This window comes from Hyperoodon ampullatus, assembly GCF_949752795.1.
Source record: "Hyperoodon ampullatus genome assembly, chromosome: X".
In the NCBI taxonomy this organism is placed as follows: Eukaryota; Metazoa; Chordata; class Mammalia; order Artiodactyla; family Ziphiidae; genus Hyperoodon; species Hyperoodon ampullatus.
In genome coordinates, this window is record NC_136913.1 from 116,995,118 (window position 1) to 117,018,860 (window position 23,743).

The 23,743-nt window shown below is 46.3% G+C and overlaps 1 protein-coding gene across 1 annotated transcript; it reads left to right on the forward strand.

Moving 5' to 3' along the window:
• Nucleotides 1-1,738: 1,738 nt before the first annotated feature.
• Nucleotides 1,739-20,624, forward strand: VGLL1 (vestigial like family member 1; the record flags this gene model as incomplete). The annotated part of the gene is made up of 4 exons (XM_079727955.1): nucleotides 1,739-1,940; nucleotides 12,942-13,358; nucleotides 14,892-14,951; nucleotides 20,581-20,624. 4 exons carry the CDS (start codon nucleotides 1,739-1,741, stop codon nucleotides 20,622-20,624), a joined length of 723 nt encoding a protein of 240 aa, XP_079584081.1.
• Nucleotides 20,625-23,743: the final 3,119 nt, after the last annotated feature.

The following is a 23,743-nucleotide window of genomic DNA, read 5'->3' on the forward strand; positions in this document are numbered from 1 at the left end:
ACGTGCTCAATCAGAGGCTCCTGGAGACAAGAGAATCCAGCTGTGACTGAGGCTAGGCTTCCGAAAGGAGAACTTTTAAGCAAGGGTCCTCTGCTCACTGCCAGATTCCCTTCTAATGTTTCATCATAATCTGTTGGCACTTCTGGCAGGACCATAAAAGAACAGGCTGCAGAATTCATACACCCCAACCTCTTCATTTTACCCTAGAGGAATCTGAAGCCCAGAGAGGCCCTGTGATTTCCCCCAAAGGCACACACCCAGCCAAGGCCAGGTCCTCTGACCTCTAACTGGTGTGATTTCCTTGCTTTGTGCTTTCACTGCATGAAATGGCATTTCATCACTCAGCCCATTGTTTACTTAGTGTTAGGTGCTAGAGATGAAAGAAATGAATAAGAAATGGCCCCCATCCTCGAGGATCTCAGAGACTAGAGAGGGAGAAGAGCTATTAAACTCCAGTCATTTGCATTATATGCATTAGAATGAATAGATTCAAGGTGTCTTTAGCCAGAGCACAGGGCAAGTCAGATTGGATGGCCAGAGGGCACCCAGACTGGTTACTTCCCTGGTAAAGGAAGGCCACGGCCTGTCTCCAGTGCCCACTGTGTGCCGGTCCCTGCCTGGGTGCAAAAGGACAGCCTCTGCCCTCAAGGAGCTCACAGGTAGAATCCAATGATGGAGGCCAAGTTTAAGGCAATTTAGCCAATGGCTGTTGAGCATTTGTTCAATATTAAGCTAGACACCAGGCACCGTTCTAGGCGCAGAGGAAGCGTGGTGAACAGAGTGCTTTTCCCTAATGTCGCCACAAAATATTAGTGTGAAAAGTGTTCTCTGCATTTGCTTCAGAGTATACCTGTCTGGGAGTTCCCTGGTGGCCTAGTGGTTAGGATTCCGGGCTTTCACTGCCGTGGCCCGGGTTCAATCCTTGACTGGGGAACTGAGATCCTGCAAGACATGCGGTGCGACCAAAAAAAAAAAAAAAAAGAAAGAATATGGGATTCAGAGTCAATTGGACCTGGATTTAAAGCTCTGACATTTTCTAAATGACTCTGGGCAGAGTATATCTGTCTGGAGGCCTCAGAACTGGTGTTGTTTGTAATTGCTAGTTTCTAAGATGGGGTGGGGGTGGGTGCAGGACCCCATCGAACACAGATTATGGCTTCGGGGGGAGGGAGAATTTGATGTATTTGATGCTCCTGCATGGAAGTCGCCAAGGTGGAAAGCCATGCTTATTAGGGAACCTGAAATTGTCAGTACCCACTGGATTGCTTAGCCAAGCTCTACTGGGGTACTCGTGCCCTTGTTCAGGGGGATCTACATGTGGTTTTCAGGGGAGGCAGGCACTTCCCCAGAAGGCAAGTTACTCCACTCTTTGGTCTCAGAATCCCCTCCCTCCTCTCTCTCTCTCTCTTCCTTCCTTCCTTCCTTCCTTCCTTCCTTCCTCCCTCCTTCCCTCCCTCTCTTTCTTTTTCATTTCCTGACGCTCTACTAATCATGCTCCCAGACAATCTTTTTCATTTGTAAGAGAGGGTCCCTTCAGGACTTGGTAGAGCTCTGTCTTGTTTCCTGAACACTACTCAGCAGCTGCGCAGCTCCCCAGGGCCCCAGTGAGAGAGCCTGAACCTTAGGAGCAAACTGCTCGCCCTCAAGGACGCTGCTTCTCCAAACTACAGCCAAGCTGCTTGGAAAAAGAGTACCAGTGACATTTTGCATTTGCTCCGCAGCTCTCCCCTGTGTCACGATGGAAGAAGTGAGGAAGACCCCCGTCCAGATGCAGAGCCCTATCAAGACTGAATGGAATTCCCGCTGTGTCCTTTTCACCTATTTCCAAGGGGACATTAGCAGCGTCGTGGACGAACACTTCTCCAGAGCTCTGGGCAATGTCAAGAGCCCCCAGGGACTCAGCCCTTCCAGCCAGAGCAGAGATGTGATCCTGAGGAATGGTGAGTATTTTGGGAGGGGCTGGAATTACCTATCGGGCTATTACGGAAAGACCAGTTCTGATGCCCTTAATGCTCTTAGACGTGTGTATATTTGCTGAAGGCATGTCATGTCTAGTGAGAAGCCACACCCTTTTCTCAGAAGTTTCACATGAAAATGGACACTGTTTAGGGAATTCCCTGGTGGTCCAGTGGTTACGACTCTGTGCTTCCACTGCAGGGGACACGGGTTCCATCCCTGGTCGGGGAACTAAGATCCCCGCAAGCTGTGGGGCACGGCCAAAAAAAAAAAAAAAAAGGACACTGTTTAATCAAATTGATTTACCTATTTCCTTATGTCCTCAATTGTGTTAAACGCTGAGCTCACTACTCAGTATACAATAAGAGCGCCACAACTGTTCATTATTAGCACCATTATCTGTACTATTATTATTACTATTGCTACTACTCTTGTCTGACAGGTCAGGAACACCAAAGGACTTGTGATAAGAGCATGCGTGTCCCCCACATGTACACCCGGCCTCCTCTCAATTAATAGTGGGTGCTGGGCTTCCCTAGTGGCGCAGTGGTTGAGAGACCGCCTGCCGATGCAGGGGACGCGGGTTCGTGCCCCGGTCCGGGAAGATCCCACATGCCGCAGAGCGGCTGGGCCCGTGAGCCGTGGCTGCTGAGCCTGCGCGTCCGGAGCCCGTGCTCCGCAACGGGAGAGGCCACAACAGTGAGAGGCCCGCGTACCGAAAAAAAAAAAATAGTGGGTGCTCTGGGGAGCAGGGCCAGGGCCAGAGGGAGGCAAATGAACTGTCTGGCGGCATCCCTCTCCCCACCCTTAACAGAATCAGGGGTGTCTATTGCACAAGCTCTTGGGTAATTATTTTTAATAATAAGCATTCTTCTCAAAACACATTTCAAGACAGCTGTGTCAAAAGGTGCCGCGATCACGTGCTGAATGCCTCCAAGTGGGACCTCTGCTTTCAGACGCCCACACTCTGGCTGGCCAGACTCTTTCGGTCTGATCAGGGAGAGGGTGTATTAGCCGATATAGCTTTTCAGAATTTGCTTCTCTCCCAGAAATAACTTTTCCAGTCAGGTGACGTGATTTTCTCAGAGACTCTTGGGACTTCAGGAAACATGTGGAAGGGGGTGTAGCAGTAGCAGGTCCTAAAGGAAACGCTGGGCACCAGGGGCTGGGTGGAGAGCGGGGAGGTGTGCTGTCTAACGGTGCGCTGAGTGCTTTAGAGCAGCGGCAGGAATGGCTGCTCTTGAGTCGTTTGGGGAATTGACATGCGGGAAGTGGGATTCACAGGATCTAACTGGCTCCTGGGAAGGGTCAAACCCGCAGGCTCTTCATGCCTAGACAAGTCTGCCCACTTTGGGTATTTGACTCTGGGTTAGTTCTGAACACTTTGGCTTGGATATATTACAATCCCTTCTTTGTCAGCGCCAGCAATTCGTAGTCCCTCACTTCTTCCATCCTGCTTGCCTTGTAAACCCAACGTGAGATAAAACCGACTCTTGGCTTATTGTCACATTCCTTCGCTTCATTTTGCAGCAAGACTCATAACTGGGGTCCGTGGACTCTCCGTCCTCTTCCTCTCCTCTCCTGCTCTCTTGAATCCACTCCACTCTGTTTTTCCTCCTCATCACTCCTTGAAACCACTCTTATCCAGGCTAGCCAGGGACCTCCACTTTCCAAAGCCAAATGCTCCTTCTCTGTCCTCATCTTAGCTGAGCCATCAGCAACGTTTGCTGCAGTCGATTGCCCTCTCTTCTTGCAAATACCTCCTTCACTTGGATGCCATAATGTCACACCCTCATGCTTTTCCTCCTGGCTTCCTGGTTACCCTCTTTCTCAGTCTCCTTTGCTGGATGTCCCCTCCTCTTCAACGCTTCAACTCCTAAACATTTGAGGGCCCCAGAACTCCGATCTCAGACAATTTCTCTCTCTACACTCACTCCCTAGGGGATCTCTTCCAGTCTCTTGGTGTTAAATACCATCTATATAAATACCGTCTATGTGCTGATCAATTCCAAATGCGTATCTCTAGCCCAGACTGGATCTCAGACCTATCTACACAGCTGTCTACCGGATACCTTCACTTCACATAGCTAATAGGAATCTCAAACCAAACAGGTCCCAAGCTGAACTCTTAGTCTCCCCGTCACCCTGCTCCGTCCAGAAGTGGCAGCTGCATCCTTCCAATTAATTGGAGTCATATTTAACTGCTCTCTTTATCTCATATCCCACATCCAATCCTTCGAACAATTCTGTAAGTTCTACCTTCAAAATATATCCGAGCTCTGACCACGTGTCCTCACCTCCACTGCTGTCCCCCTTGGTCTGCGAAACCGTCTCCACATCCCCGCCCCGGAATTTTGCAGCAGCCTCCTCATCAGTCTCCCTGCTGCTGCCCTTGCCCCGCTTCAGTCTGTACCATTAAACTGAAAGTCGTACCATATGACTTTTCTGTTTGAAATCCTCCGGTAGCTTCTCATCTCGCTTGGAATCAAATCCAAGGTCTTTAATGGGGACCTCCCCGGCCTGGGCCCCTGTCATCTTTCTGCTCTCATATCTTACCACTTCCCACCTCCCTCACTCCAGTGTAGCCTCCTTTCTCTTTGTAGAACGTGACAAGTACAGTCCTGCCTCAGGTCCTTTGCACTTCCTCTCCCCTCTTCCTGAAATGCTCTTTCCCCAGATAACTGCATGACTTCCCCTTTCTTCATTCAAGTCTCCATTGGAATGTCATCTTTTCACACAGACCTTCCTTGAAAAATCTATTTAAAAAATAGAAGTCCCCACCCTGTCACTCTCCGTCTTACCCTGTTATATTTCTCTTAGCATTTGTCACCATGTGGTATATTATATATTTATGTGTTTCTTAGCTCTTCCTACCCCCTAGACTCTGAATTCTGTGGCAGCAGGGACTCAAATCTGTTAACTGATGTTTTCCAAGTACCCAGCCTAACGTCTGACACATGGAAGGTGCTCAGTAAATATTTCGTGAATGAATAGAATTGTGATTTGTAGAGCTCTTTTTAAAAAAAATATATTTATTTATTTACTTGTGGCTGCATCAGGTCTTGGTTGTGGTGCGTGGGCTTCTCATGGCGGTGGCTTCTCTTGTTGTGGAGCACGGGCTGTAGGGGCGTGGGCTTCAGTACTTGTGACACATGGGCTCAGTAGTTGTGGCTCACGGACTCTATAGCGCAGGCTCAGTAGTTGTGGCACGTGGGCTTAGTTGCTCTGCGGCATGTGGGATCTTCCCGGACCAGGGCTGGAACCCGTGTCACCTGCATTGGCAGGCGGATTCTTAACCACTGCACCACCAGGGAAGTCCCCTGAAACTGTGACTTGGATCACAAGGTGTTGATTCTGTCAATTATGGAGTCACTGTAGAGAGAGATTCTTTTGGTGTATGGCTTTAGAACCAGGCAGCCTGAGGCGGGGCCTGCTTCACCATTGATTAGCATGGGCCTCTGTTCCCTCATCTGTAAAACTGAGTATTATTGAACTAGAGAAGGAATCAATGAGATAACGCATGTCAAGGGGCACATAGTAAATGTCATGTAGGTGGTAGTTACTTTTGCGGTGGTGGTGTGAAGGCTTGACACATGTTTTTGAATGGCTACAGTGGGTACGAGGGCCCACCTTCAAAACATCAGGATCAAAGCAGCAGGCCCCTGCCATCAGCCCCCAAATTGTCCAGGTGCTTCTGATGGGTGGCTGCTGCCCTGTTTCTTATGCCTTCTGACTTTGCTCTGTATTCTGTGAAGCCCCTGCCCGCCAAGGGAACTTGGACATGGCCTTGTATCTTGCCCAAGCCAGCCTTCCCAGGCCAAACAGAGAGGTGGCTTTCTTCTCCACCTACCTTCTAGATTGTTGCATTTTCCGTGTGAGAGTCTCACAGATCCCGGTACTGTGAAGATGTGTCTCCCTCGCAGCACGTGGTAGGGGCTAGGCCAATGTTCGTTCATCCGGCTGCTGGAACAAATGAAGGAGAAAGCCCGTCTTCCTCAAGGCCTCTCTTATCGCAGTTAGGAGTCAAGTTTCTCATAAGCTCTGCTGCCTCCGGGGAGGGTCCCCTGAAAGAAGGCGGGTCCCCAGTTGTTCTCACTGGAAGTGTTACATGAAATTCACGTAGCTTCGAAAATAGTGGGAAATCCATAAAGTCGTCCTTCATTACTGACCCTTAGCATCCTCTCAGCCTCTGCAGGCCAGCCCCAGGCTGCCTGGCCTTACTGAGGCCTCAGCTAAGCCACACGGAGAACAGGCTTCCATTCATGGGCTCCCATGGCGGGCTCACCCACATTCTAAGGGTGCTCTGTCAGGCCAAATACGCAAAGTCCAAACACTGAGGCCCGTATGGCTAGGAAATGCCGTTGAATTTCCTGGCTGCTTTTCTCAAATCAAAGTTATTTTTTTATTTACTTAGGTATAATTTATACTGGCCCTACTTGTAGAAAAGAAAACACAAGCTGAAAGTATCTCTGAATTATCTCCCTTTTAGAAGGACGTTGGGGATTTCAGAGTACGTAACTCGAGAAGCTTCAGAAGTTACTATTTCTGGGGTCACGGTTCTGGTACACTACCACCCTGTATTCTTCCTGTCCCAGCCTCGAGCCCAGCCCTAGGCCTGGCAACATGCTCAAGGGCTGCTGAGAAGAATGTATACGTACAACCTGAGCCCTCAGAGGTCTTTTATAGCCAGTCTCCTTCTCTTGCCCCCTCCAGAATCCAGTCGGGGTGGGGAAGAAATGCTGGGTTTCTTCCTTCCTTCCTTCCTTCCTTTCTTTCTTTTTTATTAAAAATTTTTTTAAATTGAAGTATAGTTGATTTACAATGTTGTATTAGTTTGAGGTGTATAGCAAAGTGATTCAGTTATACATATATATGGATCTATTCTTTTTCAGATTCTTTTCCCTTATAGATTCTTACAAGATATTGAATATAGTTCATAGAGTTCCCTGTGCTATACAGTGGGACCTTGTTGTTTATCTGTTTTATATATGGAAGTGTGTATCTGTTAATCCCAAACTCCTGATTTGTCCCTCCCTCCCCTTTCCCCTCTGATAACCATAAGTTTGTTTTCTAAGTCTGTTTCTGTTTTGTGAATAAGTTCATTTGTTTCATTTTTTAGATTCTACATATAAGTGATATCATGTGATATTTGTCTTTCTCTGTCTGACTTACTTCACTCAGTATGATAATCTGTAGGTCCATCCATGTTGCTGCAAATGGCATTATTTCATTCTTTTTTATGGCTGAGTAATATTCCATTTGTGTGTGTGTGTGTGTGTGTGTGTGTGTGTGTGTGTGTGTCTCATCTTCTTTATCCATTCCTCTGTCGATGCACATTTAGGTTGCTTCCATGTCTTGGATTTCTGTTTTAGTGTGAATATGTATATGAGGTATAGTCATGCTAGTTGTTTATGGCCCCTGTGAACCCTGATGACTTCGTATCTTTCTTTCCAATGAGGGAGAGGACTCTGCACTAACTTACAGGGAGCCACACTGGGTGCCAGGTGCTGTGCTGTAACTGCATTCACTTCAGTCCTTAAAATCCACTACAATTGATAAGGGTCAAAGCTGGGCAAACAGAACCTATGGTGTTAGGAGACAGGAGAGGGGTTACATTTGGAGGGGTTTAGTGATGGGAAAGGGGGCTGAGGAAGGCTTCTGGAGTGACCGTCATATTCCATTCCTTAATCTGGGTGCTCATCACCCAGTTTGTGAAAAAATTTTCCCCCCAGCTGCACACTTATACTTGTGCGTTTTCCTACATGCGTGCTGTACTTCACAAAACCACTTTACAAAACCACTTTACAATGGGTATTAATAGCCTCACTTTACAGAGGAGGAAACTGCAGCCCAGAGAGGGTAAGTGATGGGATGGGTCACACAGCCCAGTGAGTGATAGAGATTGAAGCCCAGGTCAGTCAGACTCCAGAATCAGTCTCTTGACTGTTCCACTATGTTGCCTTTGTAGACCCTGACAACACCCCAGCCAGAGAGTTAATGCCTATTAGGACTCTCACTAATAATGTTTATAATGACTAATATTTATTGAGCACTTCCTGTGTGTCAGACCATTTGCTAGGGGCTGTCACGTGAATTATCTTACCGAATCTTCAGACCAACCTATTGGTCAATTCTCACCATGCCCATTTTCCTGGTAAGGAAACTGAGGCTCAGAGAAGCAAATGACTTGTCCAAGATTCCACAGCTAGTAAGGGGCAGCTGTTCACAACCAGATCAATTGATTCTAGATACTGAGCTATTAGCTACTTTCAAAATACTAGCACACTTTCTATGTTTAATCTCCTATTTTCAGTTGGGAAAGGGAACCTGGATAATCAGCAAAAGACTAGGTAACACAGGCAGGAGGCCATGAAGGAGGGGGTGGGACTGAATAGGACCCACCCCCCTGAACTTGGTGCCCTGGAACAGGACTGTCCTCCATAAGCTGTCTCTCTGCCTCTGGTGTTATTTTAACCATCAGCTAATACAAAGAATCTCCTCTTTGTTTCTGGGATGAATGAATCAGAGACAAGTGCCACCAGCCAAGATGGCAGAAAGGGGAGAGTCAGTGTGTGCACATCGGGCAGGTCAAAGTTGGGACCTTCGTGGGGCAAGATATGTGTGTGTGTTCAGAGGGATCTCGGCTTCAACTTCATCATAAAACAGCATTTATAGTAAAGGTGGAGACGGGAGAAAGAAGGAAGAAAAGATGGGTGGAAGGTAATCAGGCAATTATTTCACAGCTGTGACAGGTTCACTTAGTCAAGTGGGTTCATAAGTTATTACTTAACTAAATTTTTCTAATCACAAAAATAGTATGTCAAGTTTTGAAACTTTAGAAAACACAGAGAAGCATTCAGGACACAAAACCACATGTGCATCTATGCGCACATACTAAGTTTTACAACCTAACATCATTTTGCACATCATGGCTTGTAACTTGGTTTTTTAACTGACAATAAGCCGTATGTATTTTTATTACCATTACATGTTCTACTACAACATCATTTTATGGCTCAAGAGTATCCTTTTTATAGATGTACCAAATCTATTAAAATTTTCAGACATTTAGATTGTTGCCAGTCTTTCACTATATGTAAATATCACATTGAATATCCTTGTAGCTCAATTTTTGCAGGCATCATTGCTTATATTCTTAAAATAAATTGCTGTAAGTAGAATGACTGCATCAGAGTCCACTCAAATTTTAGGGTTTCGATAGCTACTGACAAATTGCTCCCAGAAATGTCATGCCCATCTGACCCCCCACCGTCCAGCCATGGGAGTGTGTGAAAGCGCAGACTCGCTGCATTCTTGCAATGATGGGAGACAGAACCAGTGAACGAAGTATGAGGCTGAGAATCAGCCAGCTCTATACCTGCTAGCTATGTGTGGCCTTAGGCGAGTTAGTTTAACCACTATTTTCTCATCTGGGTTCCTGTGAAGCTCACGGGAGATGCATCCAGAATGCTAGACAAAGAGCCTGGCCCATAGTAAGTGCTCAATAAACAAAAGCTCTTCTAGATTTACAGCTGTTCCTGCCCACCTCTGATGGATTATTTCTGGGAATGTACACACCAAGCCAAGGCTTCTGAAATCTCTCTCATAGCCAATACCTACTCCATCCTCCATGTCAGCCCTGAAGCGCTGCAGCTGCCACTGCTTCCCAGGCGCCTTGGCTCTGTCCTTTCCTGCCCTCCCTTCTGTGGTGACTGAGGGCAAGGAGCCTCCTCAGGCCTCATGCATTACCATTTTGCTTTTTCCTGGTTGATTCTGTGGAGTGTTGCAGACCAGGAGAGAAACCTGTGAATGTGAGCCTACACTGCGTTTCTAAACCAAAATAATACTAATAGTAACCACAGCAACAGCTCTCACTTCTTTTTTTTTTTTTTTTTTGTGGTATGCGGGCCTCTCACTGTTGTGGCCTCTCCCGTTGCAGAGCACAGGCTCCAGACGCGCAGGCTCAGCGGTCATGGCCCACGGGCCCAGCCGCTCCGCGGCATGTGGGATCTTCCCAGACCGGGGCACGAACCCATGTCCCCTGCATCGGCAGGCGGACTCTCAACCACTGCGCCACCAGGGAAGCCCGGGATCTCAGTCCTCTTAAAGCTTACTGGCTAGTGGGGAAGACCAATAGTGAGGGAAGGAAGGCGGGAGGGAATGGAATCACAGGTTAGGCTTATGCCATGGAGCAGTAAGCAGGGCATAGTCACAGAGAGTAGCAGGCTAACACCCTGGACATTGGCAGTTCTGGGAGAGCCTCTCTGAGGGGGTGACATTGAAGTTGGTGTGTCCGGAAACTAGTCTGGAACAGGGAGACGGGACCACCATGCAAGGTTAGAGTGGAGGGAGGGTCCTCTGGGGTGGAAGCAAACTCTGATGCCTGGAGGTGCTTTCCAGAAGGTTCTGGGGTTCTCAGCAGTGTCTATGGTTGGCATGGGTGGTGCCTCTGGGTTTGCTTAGGATGCCGGAGAATAGCTAGCTATTTTCACCCTGAAAGGGCAGGGTGGGAAATGGAGACTTGCGCTCTCTGAACAGGACCTGGTCTTAGGAGCAGAGGCCTCAGGAATGCTAGAGGCATGGATGGGGCTAAGAGGCTGGGGCTAGATGCTCAGAGTCGGAGTAGAGGGGATGGAAGCCTTTTGTATTCCTACTGAAAGAAAACTCCAGCCTGGGAGGGAGGGGGAGGGGCAAAATAGGAGAAAGGGATTAAGAGGTACAAGCTACTAGGTACAAAATAAATAAGTGACAAGGATGTAATAACGTACAGCTCAGGGACTACAGTCGATATTTTATAGTAACTTTGTATGGAGTATAATCTCTAAAAATACACCTGAAACTAAAATAATATTGTAAACCAATTATACTTTAATTTAAAAAAAAGACTAAAGCCACATCCACTTCAAGACATCACAAGATAGGAGGTGGTTAACATTTCACAAACACTGCCTAGTATCACCTTGAAGGAAAAGAAAAAGAATGAGAAAAATCTATCCTTCCCTGAGTGTCCCCAAAGAGGTCCTTGCCTGCTCTCCATTCATTAGTGTAGGTTGGGGTTTGAGAAGGCAGCAGAGTCTTCCCTGGGGCTCCCTCTCATCTCCCAAGTAACTAAGAGGGGGATCTTGGGTAAGGAAGTGTCACCAGGGCCACTTCTAGCAGTGGCAACTGGGAGCCACTCCAGCGGTCCCCAGGATAGATGGCCGTGGTTGCTGGAAGCTGTTTTCCCAAGCAGCCTGGGAAAGAGGCCCACCAAAATCTAGGGTCTCTGCTCCACGGGACACCGTACCCAAGCCTGCTCTGGCCAGTTGCTTTCCCCAGGCCACCCAAGGCCCACCATTGGGTTGCTGTGAATTCAGGATTGGGCCACATTCTCCCGGCCAAACTGTGCTCTGGTGCACTCAGTGACCAAGTGTGACCTTGTCCAGAGGCACGCCACCCACTCCCCTTAACGTTTCCCTCAGAGAATTCTGGAAGGGAAGCAGTCTTTAAAAATATTCAAAGGACGCTGAGGCCTTGCCTTCCACTTTTCAAGCGTTCAAAACCTAGGTCCTATGTATGAGATCTGTAAAGCCAGTTCAGATGGAAACTGCCCAGTTATCAGAGGCTACACATTGTTTCTCATTTGTGCTTAGGACATGCTGTACCCTCATTCAATATGAAGCACAAACAGTGATTAGCCTAAGTCAGCTTAATCACTCTGTTTGTGCTACACAGCGCCCTGTATTGCTACTAGCCCACAGATAGCAGTTTGCAAAAGTAACATTCATCCCCAGGAACAAAGCTTCATATGTTTCCTTGTCCTTGGCTTCATTAAAAGTAGCCACCCATCGCCCATCTCTTGTGAACGATGGGAAAAGTTGCACAGAGTATCTGTGCCGTGTAGGTTAGAGATTGTTTTGCTGCGGTGGTGGATGGGACACTCCAGTATCACTGGGCAGACCTCTCAGACAAAATCCAGGCAAATTGAACATTCAGGGGCACTGGGAGAGGCGCAGGAGGAGGGGAAGGGGGCCAGGTAGCCACACCCACGCGCCCCCTTCATTATCTTGGATGGACGCGAACCTCCAGGCTTTAAGCACCATCTTGCCAGAGTTCGCTCTCTCCCTCCTCCCCTCCTCCTGAGTGGGTGTTGAGAATGGGGAAAACATCTGTCCATATCATGGGCTGCCCGAGACTCTTCGAGAACTCTGATTCAGCAGCTGTTAGAGGCACAATTTGAACAGTGTCTCTGAGACCAAAGGAGACTCCATCCCCACTAGTTTGTCCACAAGAACTTTGCAAGAAGAAACTGAGTCCCTGCTTGACCTTGAGCATTTTGCTTTCGCAGGAAGAGGTTCAAGCAACCACTTCCCTACCCATCACTGATCCGTCCAGCTCAGATCCCTACTTGGCTAATCTGCTTGGCTAACTTGGTCCAGTCTCTTAACATCCCCATGCCCCAGACCTCTCTTGAAAGTGGGGTTTCAATCCCTAGAGTTGTGTGATGCAAGCAAGTGTTAAACCCTTTGTAAAGTTCTGTGGAGTCCAAACACCAGCTACAAAATAAAGCCAAACAACGGCAACAAACAAACACCAATCACCTTTAACCAAGTAATTCTACTTCTAGAAAAGTTTCCTTGAGGGGCTATTTGGACAAGGGTTGTACTGCCTTATGATGGGATACCTACAGCCATTTAAAAAGCTGGTGTTGGCTCTATTCTTTGCTATGGGAGGATGTTTGTGATATTTTAATAATGCAAAAGCAACCTTAAAAACAATATGTGATGTGAAAACAATGCATACATGAATAGAAACAAATCTTAGAAAGAAGTACACCTAAAGGTAGACAATGGCAGTCTCTGGATACTATGCTTAGAGTGATTTTTGTTTACCTTTTCTACATTTTTTTTCACATTAAAAATAGTATATATTAACCAGAAATAAATTAAGCTAATTCCATTTTGAAAACAATACATAAACCTGCCTTCTAAATCTTTCCCTCCCAGATAGTGGCATGCCTCCAAATCAGTGGCGTTTCTCTTCTCAGTGGACAAAGCCACAGCCGGAAGTATCTTTTGCAAATGGTGCCGCCAGCTGCAGTTTGAGTGGATCTGGTCCCATGGCTATGGATCTGTATCCAGTGTCCCTGACCGGGAGCCCTTCCTTTCAGCCTGGCGAGCTGAGGCATTTCTCCTCCCTCGCCAGCTCCAGCTTCCCAGAGCCTGGCTACCCTCATGCCTTTTCCACTGGGCACTTGGTTCCAGAGCCCCAGCCTGATGGGAAGTATGAGCCCCTCCTAAGTCTCCAGCCAGAGAGATGCCCAATCCATCCTCAGGAATCTGCCTCGTGGGAAGATGGCAACTCTACCCAGACGGCCGGAAGCAAGGGATTGCTCTTCAACCTGCCTTCCGGTTCAGCCCACTGTAAGGAAATGCCTCCAAATACTTGGAGGATTGCCTCTGATTGGTTGTGGTTGAGAGTGAGTTGGCGTGAGATGGGATGTGAAGACTAATTGCTGCTACTCCAGCTACGGGGCTTCTGAGGGACAGAATGCTTTGCTTAAGTTCCATCTGTCTTCACTAGGCTGCGTCGATAGTCACCATTTAACAACTAAAGGGTTGCATAGATAGCCAGCCAGATGCACTTAGCTCAGTATTCACCCTGGTCTGCTGACTTGGACGTACCCTAGAAAAATGGGCTGCTGCCTAAAATCTTAGGGTCCTGCATTCACCTCACTGTGAACTGCCAAATAATCCATTTGTAAGACAGAACTCAGGGATATACCTATCATCCAAACAGGTTGGCAACTTGCAATGATGCCAGACTCCTAGGCAAGAACAAGGGCCATCTATACCATCCATCTGCTCCACACATTAAAATTCGGAGTGACTGTGGAGGCAGCCCCCTTGCTGCCTGGAGAGCGTCATGGTGCCTGACTATCTGGGGCTCCTGCTCCCAGACCCACACCCTTCCACAAACGAAAGCATCCTTAAGGCTCATTTGCCATTTCATTTACTCACTCACCCGACAGATATTTAATCCTCTGGCTTTCTGTACCCTGGATGAATTTTCTTTTACAGCTCCCTGGTCCATATGTATCTGGTTCTAGTGTTCCATGCCTGAAAGAAATTGCTAGAAGCTGCTTTTACTTCCGAACTAAGTATATATATATTACACAAAGGGCCTGTTCAGCCTAGCCCTACCCAGGTCAGGTGCTGTGCTCCATCCTAATGTCAAAAACCAATTTCCCATTAAAATACCACTCCATCATTCCCAGAGTTGGATTAGGAATGTACCTAAAGAGTAAATCATAAAAATGTCATGCTTGGGAAACCTATGAGAATTCCCACCCTAGTACTCTTTTTCAAAAATCTGCTCCTGCTGGATTCAGAGGGACAGATGAGGCCAACTGTGTATGTATGCTTGTGCACACACACAGCAGAGCCCTGTCTCAAAAGATGGTTAGAACACAGATGGCTCAAATCATCACCTCCCAAACATAACAAGCCCGTGCAGTTCAAATCCAATTCAGCAAAGATTTAGTGAGCATCTACTATATGCCAGGCACATCATGGCAAAGCCACCATGCAGGCATTATCCAATTCCCGAAAGTTCTAGACACATTCTCAAACAAATGTTGATCGCTAAAGTCTCGACTGCTACCGACTCTTCAGACTCTCCTACTAATGCAGATATCTGTTGGATTAATTGGTGACCGATGGTCCAGGATCTGTTGAGGAAGTCAAGTGACCCTTGATCAGAAACATTGCCTGTAAGATGGGAACAAAACCCAAAGGGCCTTCAAAACAGAAGCTTCTCTGTTTTTGTAGCAACTGATAAAATGTCAGGTGTCTATAAATTGAGGACCAGGCGATTTGGGGTTCCCTGGGGGGCTACTGGGCACTTTCTAACCCACTCCCTGATTTCATTCCCAATCATGTTTTCTTCTCTCCTAGTTAAGAAAATCTATTTCCCCTCTGATGGTGGACCTGCCAGTGCCAGCCTTGCAGTTGAAAGTAAGTATCTGCTTCTGCCTTTGATAGCATGTCTCTGTATCCTGAGAACAAGCTTGTAGCATAAAAACCAGGATCTCCAGCAATTGAAATAACCCCCATTTCTATTTAGTATTTTCATCCCTAGAATAGGTTTCATTTTGGTCTCAAAGAGCCCGTGCACTTGGTATCTTGTAAAATGTTTTGTCCATTTTCTAATTTGGCTATAAAAGCAAGTTTATTGAGTTCTTTGAGCTGGATTTAAGTGAGATAACCAAGGTGACGCAGGAAAATGAACAAATTCATGAGGGTTAGCCTGCTCTTTCCCAGATGTTCAGTTTTCAGCCTAGAACATAGGGCCACCCCGGGACTCTGCAGTCAGAGAAAATGCCACCTGATACCAAAGGCTAGGAGTCTGTCTGGGCCCACGTTCAATTTGAAAGTGATGCCAAATGGGGACAATCTCAGGGGTTGACATGAGGATTTTCATGGCCTGGTGTCGAATCCAGCTTCGTTACTTACTAGCTTTAGGAACTTAGCCACGTTTCTTCTCCTGTCCATACCTCAGTGGCTTCATTTATAAAATGATGATTAAAATAATGCCCACCTCATCAGGTTTCTGTGAGGATTAATTGAAATAATATACGTAAATGCTTAGAATTTACATTCTAATGGAAATTATAGCTCCAGTGAGCCCGGCACAACATAAGGCAGAAAAAAATTGCCTTTTGGGAGGGCATCCTGTGTGCCTTCAGCTGTTCTCATGCTGTGTGTTTGAGAGGCATCAAGGGAAGAGCTGCCACCACGGCCCCAGCTCTCAGGCACTTTACAGTTTGGTGTGGAGTGGGGGTGAGCACGATATATAGGCCTCCCTAGGATGTCCGGTCCTTGAGGGCCGAAGCTTTGAGGGGTGAACCGCCCCATCCTTAGCACCTGCGGCAGTGCCTGACGCAGAGGTCAGTACATATGTGTCAGATGAATGAGTGCACAGTTGCTGGAAACAATAAAAGAACATCGAAAAAGGAAATGGTAAAAATCGATCTGCCAATAGAGTACAAATTAATTTTGTTTGACACCATTTTGTAAAACGGAAACAAACAAGCCGCAAATCACCCTCAGGGAGGAATTGGCGGTGCCCAAGTGAGGAGGTAGATTTAAGGTAGCACGGCTTTGTCAGGCTTCATGGAAGTCTCTGCCTGAGGGGATGAGCTCTGCTGGCCTTCTAATGAATGACATCAGGGTTATCAAGTCTCCTAAGTACTTGTTAAGAGTTTATACAATTAAAAATTGTAAGCCTTAGAATTACTAAAAACTTGATGATTTCAGTTGTTCATAGGCCCAAATTAACAGCAACACCACCTGTGGGTGATGGCTGTGAGCTCAGTCCCCACAACGACCTTGTGATACGTGTATGAGGACATCCTAGGTTCCTTATACAAGAGGTATCCAGTAAATAGGGATTGACTGACTGGATGAAGGAATGAATATGCCCATTTTATAGATGAGGGAACTGAGTCTCAAACAGGTGAAAGGCCTTACTCGCCTTAAGATCACAGCAGCAAGCAGCAGAGGTATTATCTCTCTGCTCTTGCAGTGTGCTACAATCATCAACATCGAAACTTATACTAAATCATCAAAACAATTCCAACTTAAATCAAGTGTACAACAGTGAAGATTAGCAACTGGTATGGTTGTTTCACTGTATATGGGTTCACTGTCCATCTGTGGCCAGGACACTATCCTGGAATAAGAGGAGTGGGTGCAGAAGGCTTGGAACACATGCAAAGGAGCAGTATTACCTTGAGAAAGGGCCAAGGGGTTGAGCCTTCCATGCAAAGCGTAGTTGACAGGAGTTGGGGAATGGGCACCTGGCTATGCCAATAGCCCCCATCCTCATTGGCTAGTCTGCAGCTGTGGCTTTGGGCAGAGGAGGCAGCAGGGCGTGGGGACGGGGAAGTGGGGTGACTCCCTAGGTGGATAAAAGGACCAGAAAACCCCTTCAAAGCCCATGCTCTTAAGAGAGCACACTGCCAGTTTCCCCGTCTTGCCTGATGCTGAGAACCACAGGGGAGCTCGTGAAATGCCCAGATTCTGTGCCATCACTTCCTGGTTGGTAGCTTTGGCGTGGGACTCGGTCGCCTCTTTATATGTTTGATTCTTTGTATATTTTATATTAACCTGATTGGGGGGGGCTTGGTTTTTTGGGTTTTTTGTTTTTTGTTTTTGCCCACGTGGCTTGTGGGATCTTAGTTCTCCGACCAGGGATTAAACCCAGGCCCTGGCAGTGAAAGCGCTGAGTCCTAACCACTGGACCACCAGGGAATTCCCATATATTAACCTGATTTTGAAGTGAGCTGGATGAACCTTTCAGGAAGGATTTTGGTAGTTCTGAAAGATTTCCTCTGTGAGACCCCAGATAAATATTTGTCAAAGGAAGGAAGGAAGGCCGAGTCCCCTCCTTCCCCTCCAATATGGCCTAGTCCCCTCATGCAGGTGTCCCACACCCATGAGGCAGAGACCTTGTGGAGAGAAGAGCGATCTGCTGGAAGGGTAGTTAGTTGGAGAGACCTTTCTGGAGGGGACTCCCCAAAACTGTGGTGCCGAAATTTTTAGTGAATTTGATTTTTTTTAATCTGTAGAAATAGACACTGATTCATTGTACATTTCTTCAGTTTTTACAGGTAATAATAATATTGACATTGCTATTTGAGAGACACGGTGCTCTTTTATTTACATATATAAATCTAATAGTATATAAAACTGTCTTGGTCCCTGCTCCCCAGAGAGTTAATAGTCTAGTGCGGAAGGTAGACTCCACCAAAAAACAATAAAGAAGACAAAACAAAATATTTGCAAGTTATGGTAAATATGAAGGAAGCATACCAAGTGTTGAAATAGAGAAAGATGGAGACCAACTTTGGATAAAGTGGTCAAGGGAGGCTTCTGTGTGGAAGTGATGTGCAAGCAGGGACCCGAATGAAGTGAGGGATGGAGTGAGCTTTAGGAAGAGCTGGGGTGGAGATGGAGGGAGCTGCCCCGCCCAGGCCCGGAAGTGAGTGAGGAATGGGCCAGAGCACAGCCTGGAGAGGTCAACTGGGGCCGGGTGACACAGGGCCTTCTGGGTCATGGTGGGAGGTTGGATTTTCTCTTCTAAGTGACTCAGTGAGCCATGGAAGGGTTTGAAGTGTGAGCCAATTTGCATTTATTTATTTTAAGTATTTTTTAAAAATTTATTTATTTTATTTATTTATTTTTGGCTGCACTGGGTCTTCATTGCTGTGCACGGGCTTTCTCTAGTTGCAGCGAGTGGGGGCTACTCTTCATTGTGGTGCGTGGGCTTCTCAATGCGGTGGCTTCTCTTGTTGTGGAGCACGGGCTCTAGGCGTGCAGGCTTCAGTAGTTGTGGCATGAGGGCTCAGTAGTTGTGGCTTGCAGGCTCTAGAGCGCAGGTTCAGTAGTTGTGACACACAGGCTTAGCCACTCCATCGCATGTGAGATCTTCCTGGACCAGGGCTCGAACCCGTGTCCCCTGCATTGGCAGGCAGATTCTTAACCACTGCGCCACCAGGAAAGCCCCCAATTTGCACTTAATAAGGGCACAGAAGCCTGCTGTGGAGAGGACTGACTGGAGAAAGGGATGGGAACAAAGAGACCAGTTAGGAGGCCAGAAGCAAAGGATGGTAGCCTGGATCAGATGGCAGCAGTGGAGGCCAAATGAAGTTAATGTATTTGAGATCTATTTGGGGGTTTAGCTCTTCGGTTTCCTGCTTGAGCAACTGGGTGGATACTGGTACATGTATGGAAATGAGGAAGATTGTAGGAGAACAAAACTCTGACCACGTTCAGTCTGGGTGCCTACAAGACATGCAAGCGGATATCCCTCTTCAACAGTTGTGTATGTAAGTGTGGAGTTCAAGAGGGGAGTCTGGATAAACTTTTGAGATTGTTCAGTATAAAATGACATTGAAAGCCATTGAATGATCACCCAGGCAGAGAAGAGAGAAGGACAGAGGGCAGAGTCTTGGCGTGTGCCGATATTTACAAGTTGAGGACATGAGGACCCAGAAGATGATACTGAGAAGAAGCAGTCCCTGGGTGAGAGGAGAGCCAGGAGCGTGAGGTGTTACAGAAACTCAGAGGAGAAAGTTTCCAGAGAGCATGATCAACTGTGGCAAAGGCTTCCGAGAGATCAAATAAGAGAAGACCAGGGAAATTTCTATTGGATATGGCACCAAAGATTTTGATAACCTAGTTAAGAGCAGTTTTCGTTATAGCGTGTGGACGGAAGCCAGGTCGGGTGGGTAGAAGAGGGAATGGGAGATGAGAAAGTGGAGACAGTAAATACCAGTAGCTTCTCGGAGAGCTTAGCATTGAGGGGGGTGAACAGAAATAAGGTGGTAGTTATGGAGACTAGTGGAGTGGAGTGGGTCTTTTTTTTAAAAGAAGGCAAATATTAGAGCCTATACAAAGATGAAGAGATGGATGACAGAGGAGGATGAGGATAATTGCGTGGTTGAAGTCACTGAGAAGTTTTGAGAGGGACGTGTGGAAGTACTGACATTTGCTAAGAGGAGGGGACCTGCCATTGAAAGCAGACAAAAGAAGGATAATAAGGACACAGATGCAAGTAGATTTGCAGGCTTGTTTGTGGGGAGTCTGAAATGTACTAATTAAATGATTTATCTCTTCTCAATCAACTATGAAGGCTGAGATCACCAGTTTAAGTGGAAACAGGCTTGGGTGATTTTTGCCAGGGCTGTTGGGTTAGTGTAATGCAGAGAAGGCAAACGGTGAGGCTCATCCAGGGCTGAGATTTTGACGAGTGTGATGGGTGGAGAAAGAGGAAGAGGAGTTTAGGGTATTTGCAAGTGAGTGATTGTAAGAAGGGACCATGGCGTGTAAGCTGCTCAAAGAAGGAAATGGAGGCAGATGGATGGTGCCGGGTAGTGGAGATTGATGGATTGGAGGATGAGGTTATATAAAATGCGGTGATCAGACTACGTAAGGCAATGACATTGGGACATGGTGGTTGGAGAGCAGATGTTCAAAATTGAGATGGCAAGGATGCCACCTGTGTAGGCCATGACAAGGTCTAGCGTGTGACCATGGCAACTGGCTGGCTGAAGTGGCATGAGCTACAGGTCATTAGAAGGTGAGGAGAATGACAAGAACCATGGAAGTGAGGCAAAGTAAGAACCAATAGCTCCCTACACCGTGGGTGCTGTTTTTATCCTCATTCACAGATGGGAACATGGAGCTTTAGGGAGGTTAAGTAACTTGCCCAAAGTCAAGGTAAGTGCCAGAGCCAGTTTTCTCTGTCCTTGGTCTTACCCACTAAGCTAAGCTGCAGCATGACCCCACAATAATTCTACTCCCTATAAAGGCACTGCCTCTTTAACAAAATAAGAGCTAATATTTATTGAACATATCTGTGCCACACACTGTTCTAAGGGCTTTACATGTGTTTAACTCATGTAGGAGGTAGGTATCATTAGTATTCCCATTTAAAAGATGAGGAAAGTGGGGCTCAGATAGGCTAGGTAACTTGCCCAAGGTCACACAGCTAGGAGTGGTGAGCTAGGTCAGGATTCAAACCTGGGCTCCTTGGACCCCAAGCTGGCTTCTTCCTCAACATGCTTATCCTATTTTTCAGAAAGCCAGTCTCCAGAGAGAAGAAAAGATCTGTTCTTTTACTGAACTCCGGTTTAAAGAAGAGAATTCCTTTTTCCAAACCTGCTTATGGTTTTCTACTGGGAATCCAGAGGGTCTAGAGACATCGCCGTCCTTTTCTCTTTCTGCCACAAAAGAGCACTGAGTCCAAAGCAAGTTTCTCCCTGAAATTCTATACTTTTCCTTGGCACCTATGCCCCACGTTAGTTTTTTTTTTTTTAACATTTTAAGCATATAAGATGGTTAAAAGAGATGTTCAGTGGTGGGGGGCGTAGAGGCTCACTCACACCTCCTGCACCCACTGCCCACCTACCTAGAAATCAGCTGCCTTACCCTCCATCAGCTGGGTCTTTCACATCAAGACTGACGGCATGGTACCCGATGCGGTTGTCCCACTCTTCCGACTGAATAGAGGTTCCAGGAACAGCCTGACACTTTCTAGCCTTAACCAGACTATTTGCATCTTCCCTCTTGCCTCTACAAAAAGCAAAATGGAAATGGGGTGGGCAAGACCCACTGAGAGTGGCTGGAGTCCGAAAGGAAGCTGAAAAGGTCTCAGGCTGGGCCTGATGAATGAGATAGTCACTCGGAAAATTTGATCCTTCAATTCTAAAAAAGTGCTTCCGAATAGAATGGCTGAGCAATTTGAGAAGTAACTTGCAAGTAGTTAGTAAGCAAACCACCCCATCCCAAGTGGGGCCTAGAGGAAGCTCTGTATCCAGAACATTTCTTGGATGAGTTGCATGACTGCCTGGCTGCCTTCCCTCTGAGGAGGAGGAGCTCATCTGCACCTGACAGCCTTCTGCAGGGGCCCGCCTGGGTGCCATGAACACGGAAACTTTCCTGTAGCTCTTCCACGGTTAGTGACATCGGGAAAATAGTAACTTTCTTTTCGGCACAGAACCGTTGGGGCCACCAGTGTGGATACCCACGTGGGTCCAAGACTTGGTAGCAGGACGTCCCTGCAGATTGTTCCAGATGAAATGACAAATTTCTCCAAACTCCTTCATCTCTCTGATCTGATAGACAGCTCACAGTCCAGTGTGAGCTCCGTACTTAGCCCTCCAAACTGCTTCATCTCTCCGATCTGATAGACAGCTCACAGTCCGGTGTGAGCTCGGTACTTAGCCCTGACAACCCTGGAGGCCCCTGCCACCAGCGTTCCCCACGCACACCCCAGTTGCTCCCGTGTAACAGCTCAAAAGGTGAATAATCAAATGATATTTTTGGATTATGCTGTTCTTAATTCTAAATTCTTTCACATCCATGATCTCATGCAAACTTCTCAGCAACCCTAGGATTGACATGATTATCTTCACTTAATACATGTGGATACTGAGGCTTAGAGTTGGCCAATGACCTGCCCAAGGTCACACAGCCAGCACTGGAACCCGGGTCTGATCTCAGGGCTCTTTCCTCTCCACCATAATATTTATCAAAGGTTACCTTCAGGGTGGCTCTTAGATATTTTGTTCTCCCATCTGCTATGTAAATAAAGACCACAGCTCTTGCACGAGTGAATTGGTAACTTTGGCAGTAATACAGTAATTCTCTTGTCTCAAGCAGTTTTTCCAGTGTGTTACACAGGTTTCCGAGATTTACTAAGAGAAAAAAAACTTAACCAGTACATTTTCTCTCAAAGTTATTTGCCTTCAAAAGCCGTGTTCTATTTTAGGTGATGGTTGGGAAAATTCAGGGTGGAGGCTGATTCTAGCACTTAAACAAGTGTGTGTTTATCTTGGCTTGCTGTAGAAAGATTCATCTGTTAGAAGATAACATGCCCATCAGAACTGAACTCAATATGCTATTTAGGGAAAAGAAAAATGATTCCAAGAGGGCTGGCATTTTGTGTAGCCTGGGTAATCTGATAATATTTCCCTGCAAATCCCTCAGCCTGGAAGCTCTTTCTTGAATAAAGTTGAAAGCAGTGATCAATTTTCCCACGTTAATAAAGAGGAAAGAAAAGATCTCCTGCCTCTGAAAGACCCCTGCTCCTCTTGAGACAAGTAAACCCCTCTCCAGGTCATCTCCTACTTAATCCTAGACTTTGGTTTCTGTCTTTCTAGATCCATCCTTTTTAACTTTCCCACCTCACTTTCAAAAAGGTAACTTGAAAAGCATTTCTTTGGCTCACTTTGGCATTTTACTCTTGCTAATTACACACACACACACACACACACACACACCAGCCCCGTGTGTTATCTGTGGGGCTTTATCTACACTCCTAGTTGATAATCTTGTGAGATGCTAGTTGGGGAGGGGGTGGAATTAGCAGATCGATCAGGTTTGAAACTGGAAAGTCAGGCCCAATAGGGCTACAGCCCATAAACCTCATTCACATTTTTCTCTACAATTTTCAGAAATTGACAAGTAGCCCGATTGACTCTGACTCACCAGCTGCCACCCCCTCCCCCAACCCAAACACACTCATTCCTGAACTTTACAGTCTGAAACAATGGAAATTGTTTCCAAATGTGCTGGAAACTTACATACTTGAATGATACCTGGGCTAAAACAATAAAAGGCGACAATTTCCTTTTTCTGGTAGTAAAGACTATCTTTCAAGAATTCCAAATAAGGATGTTGTTTGCAAAGCCAATTGAGACTTGTGTTGAAGCAGTTTTCCATTCTAAAAATCAGTATCACATGTAACACTGAAAAGAACGTCACCTCTCCAGAGATAAAGCTAAGTAATCTTTATATCACATCTTTCTCCCGTATAAACAATAGTTTCTGCCCTTTCCATAACTGTTTCTCTAGCTTGACATAATTGAAAATCATTTTGTAAACCGTCTGTATTTTCAAAATAATGCAATGGTCCGTATGGATTCCTTTAATAAGATTAGTACGATTTTAAAATAGTATGTCACTGAAATTTTTATAGATTAGTGGTGATTATAGAAATGAAATGGGCTATAGAATTTTCATAAGGATTACAGTTTTATCACTATTTCTTATCAATTTAATTGAGATTAAACTAAGCCTCAAAGATCTTAAAGAGAAGTTTGGTTATTTTTTCCCTTCATTTTAATGATTCAGCATACTTGGAAGCAAGTTTAGTCTATTGATTTACAGCAGTTACAGTTACGTTTTAGGTGAAGACTGACCCTCCACTCATCTTTCAAAATGATCAGCCTTTTCTTAAT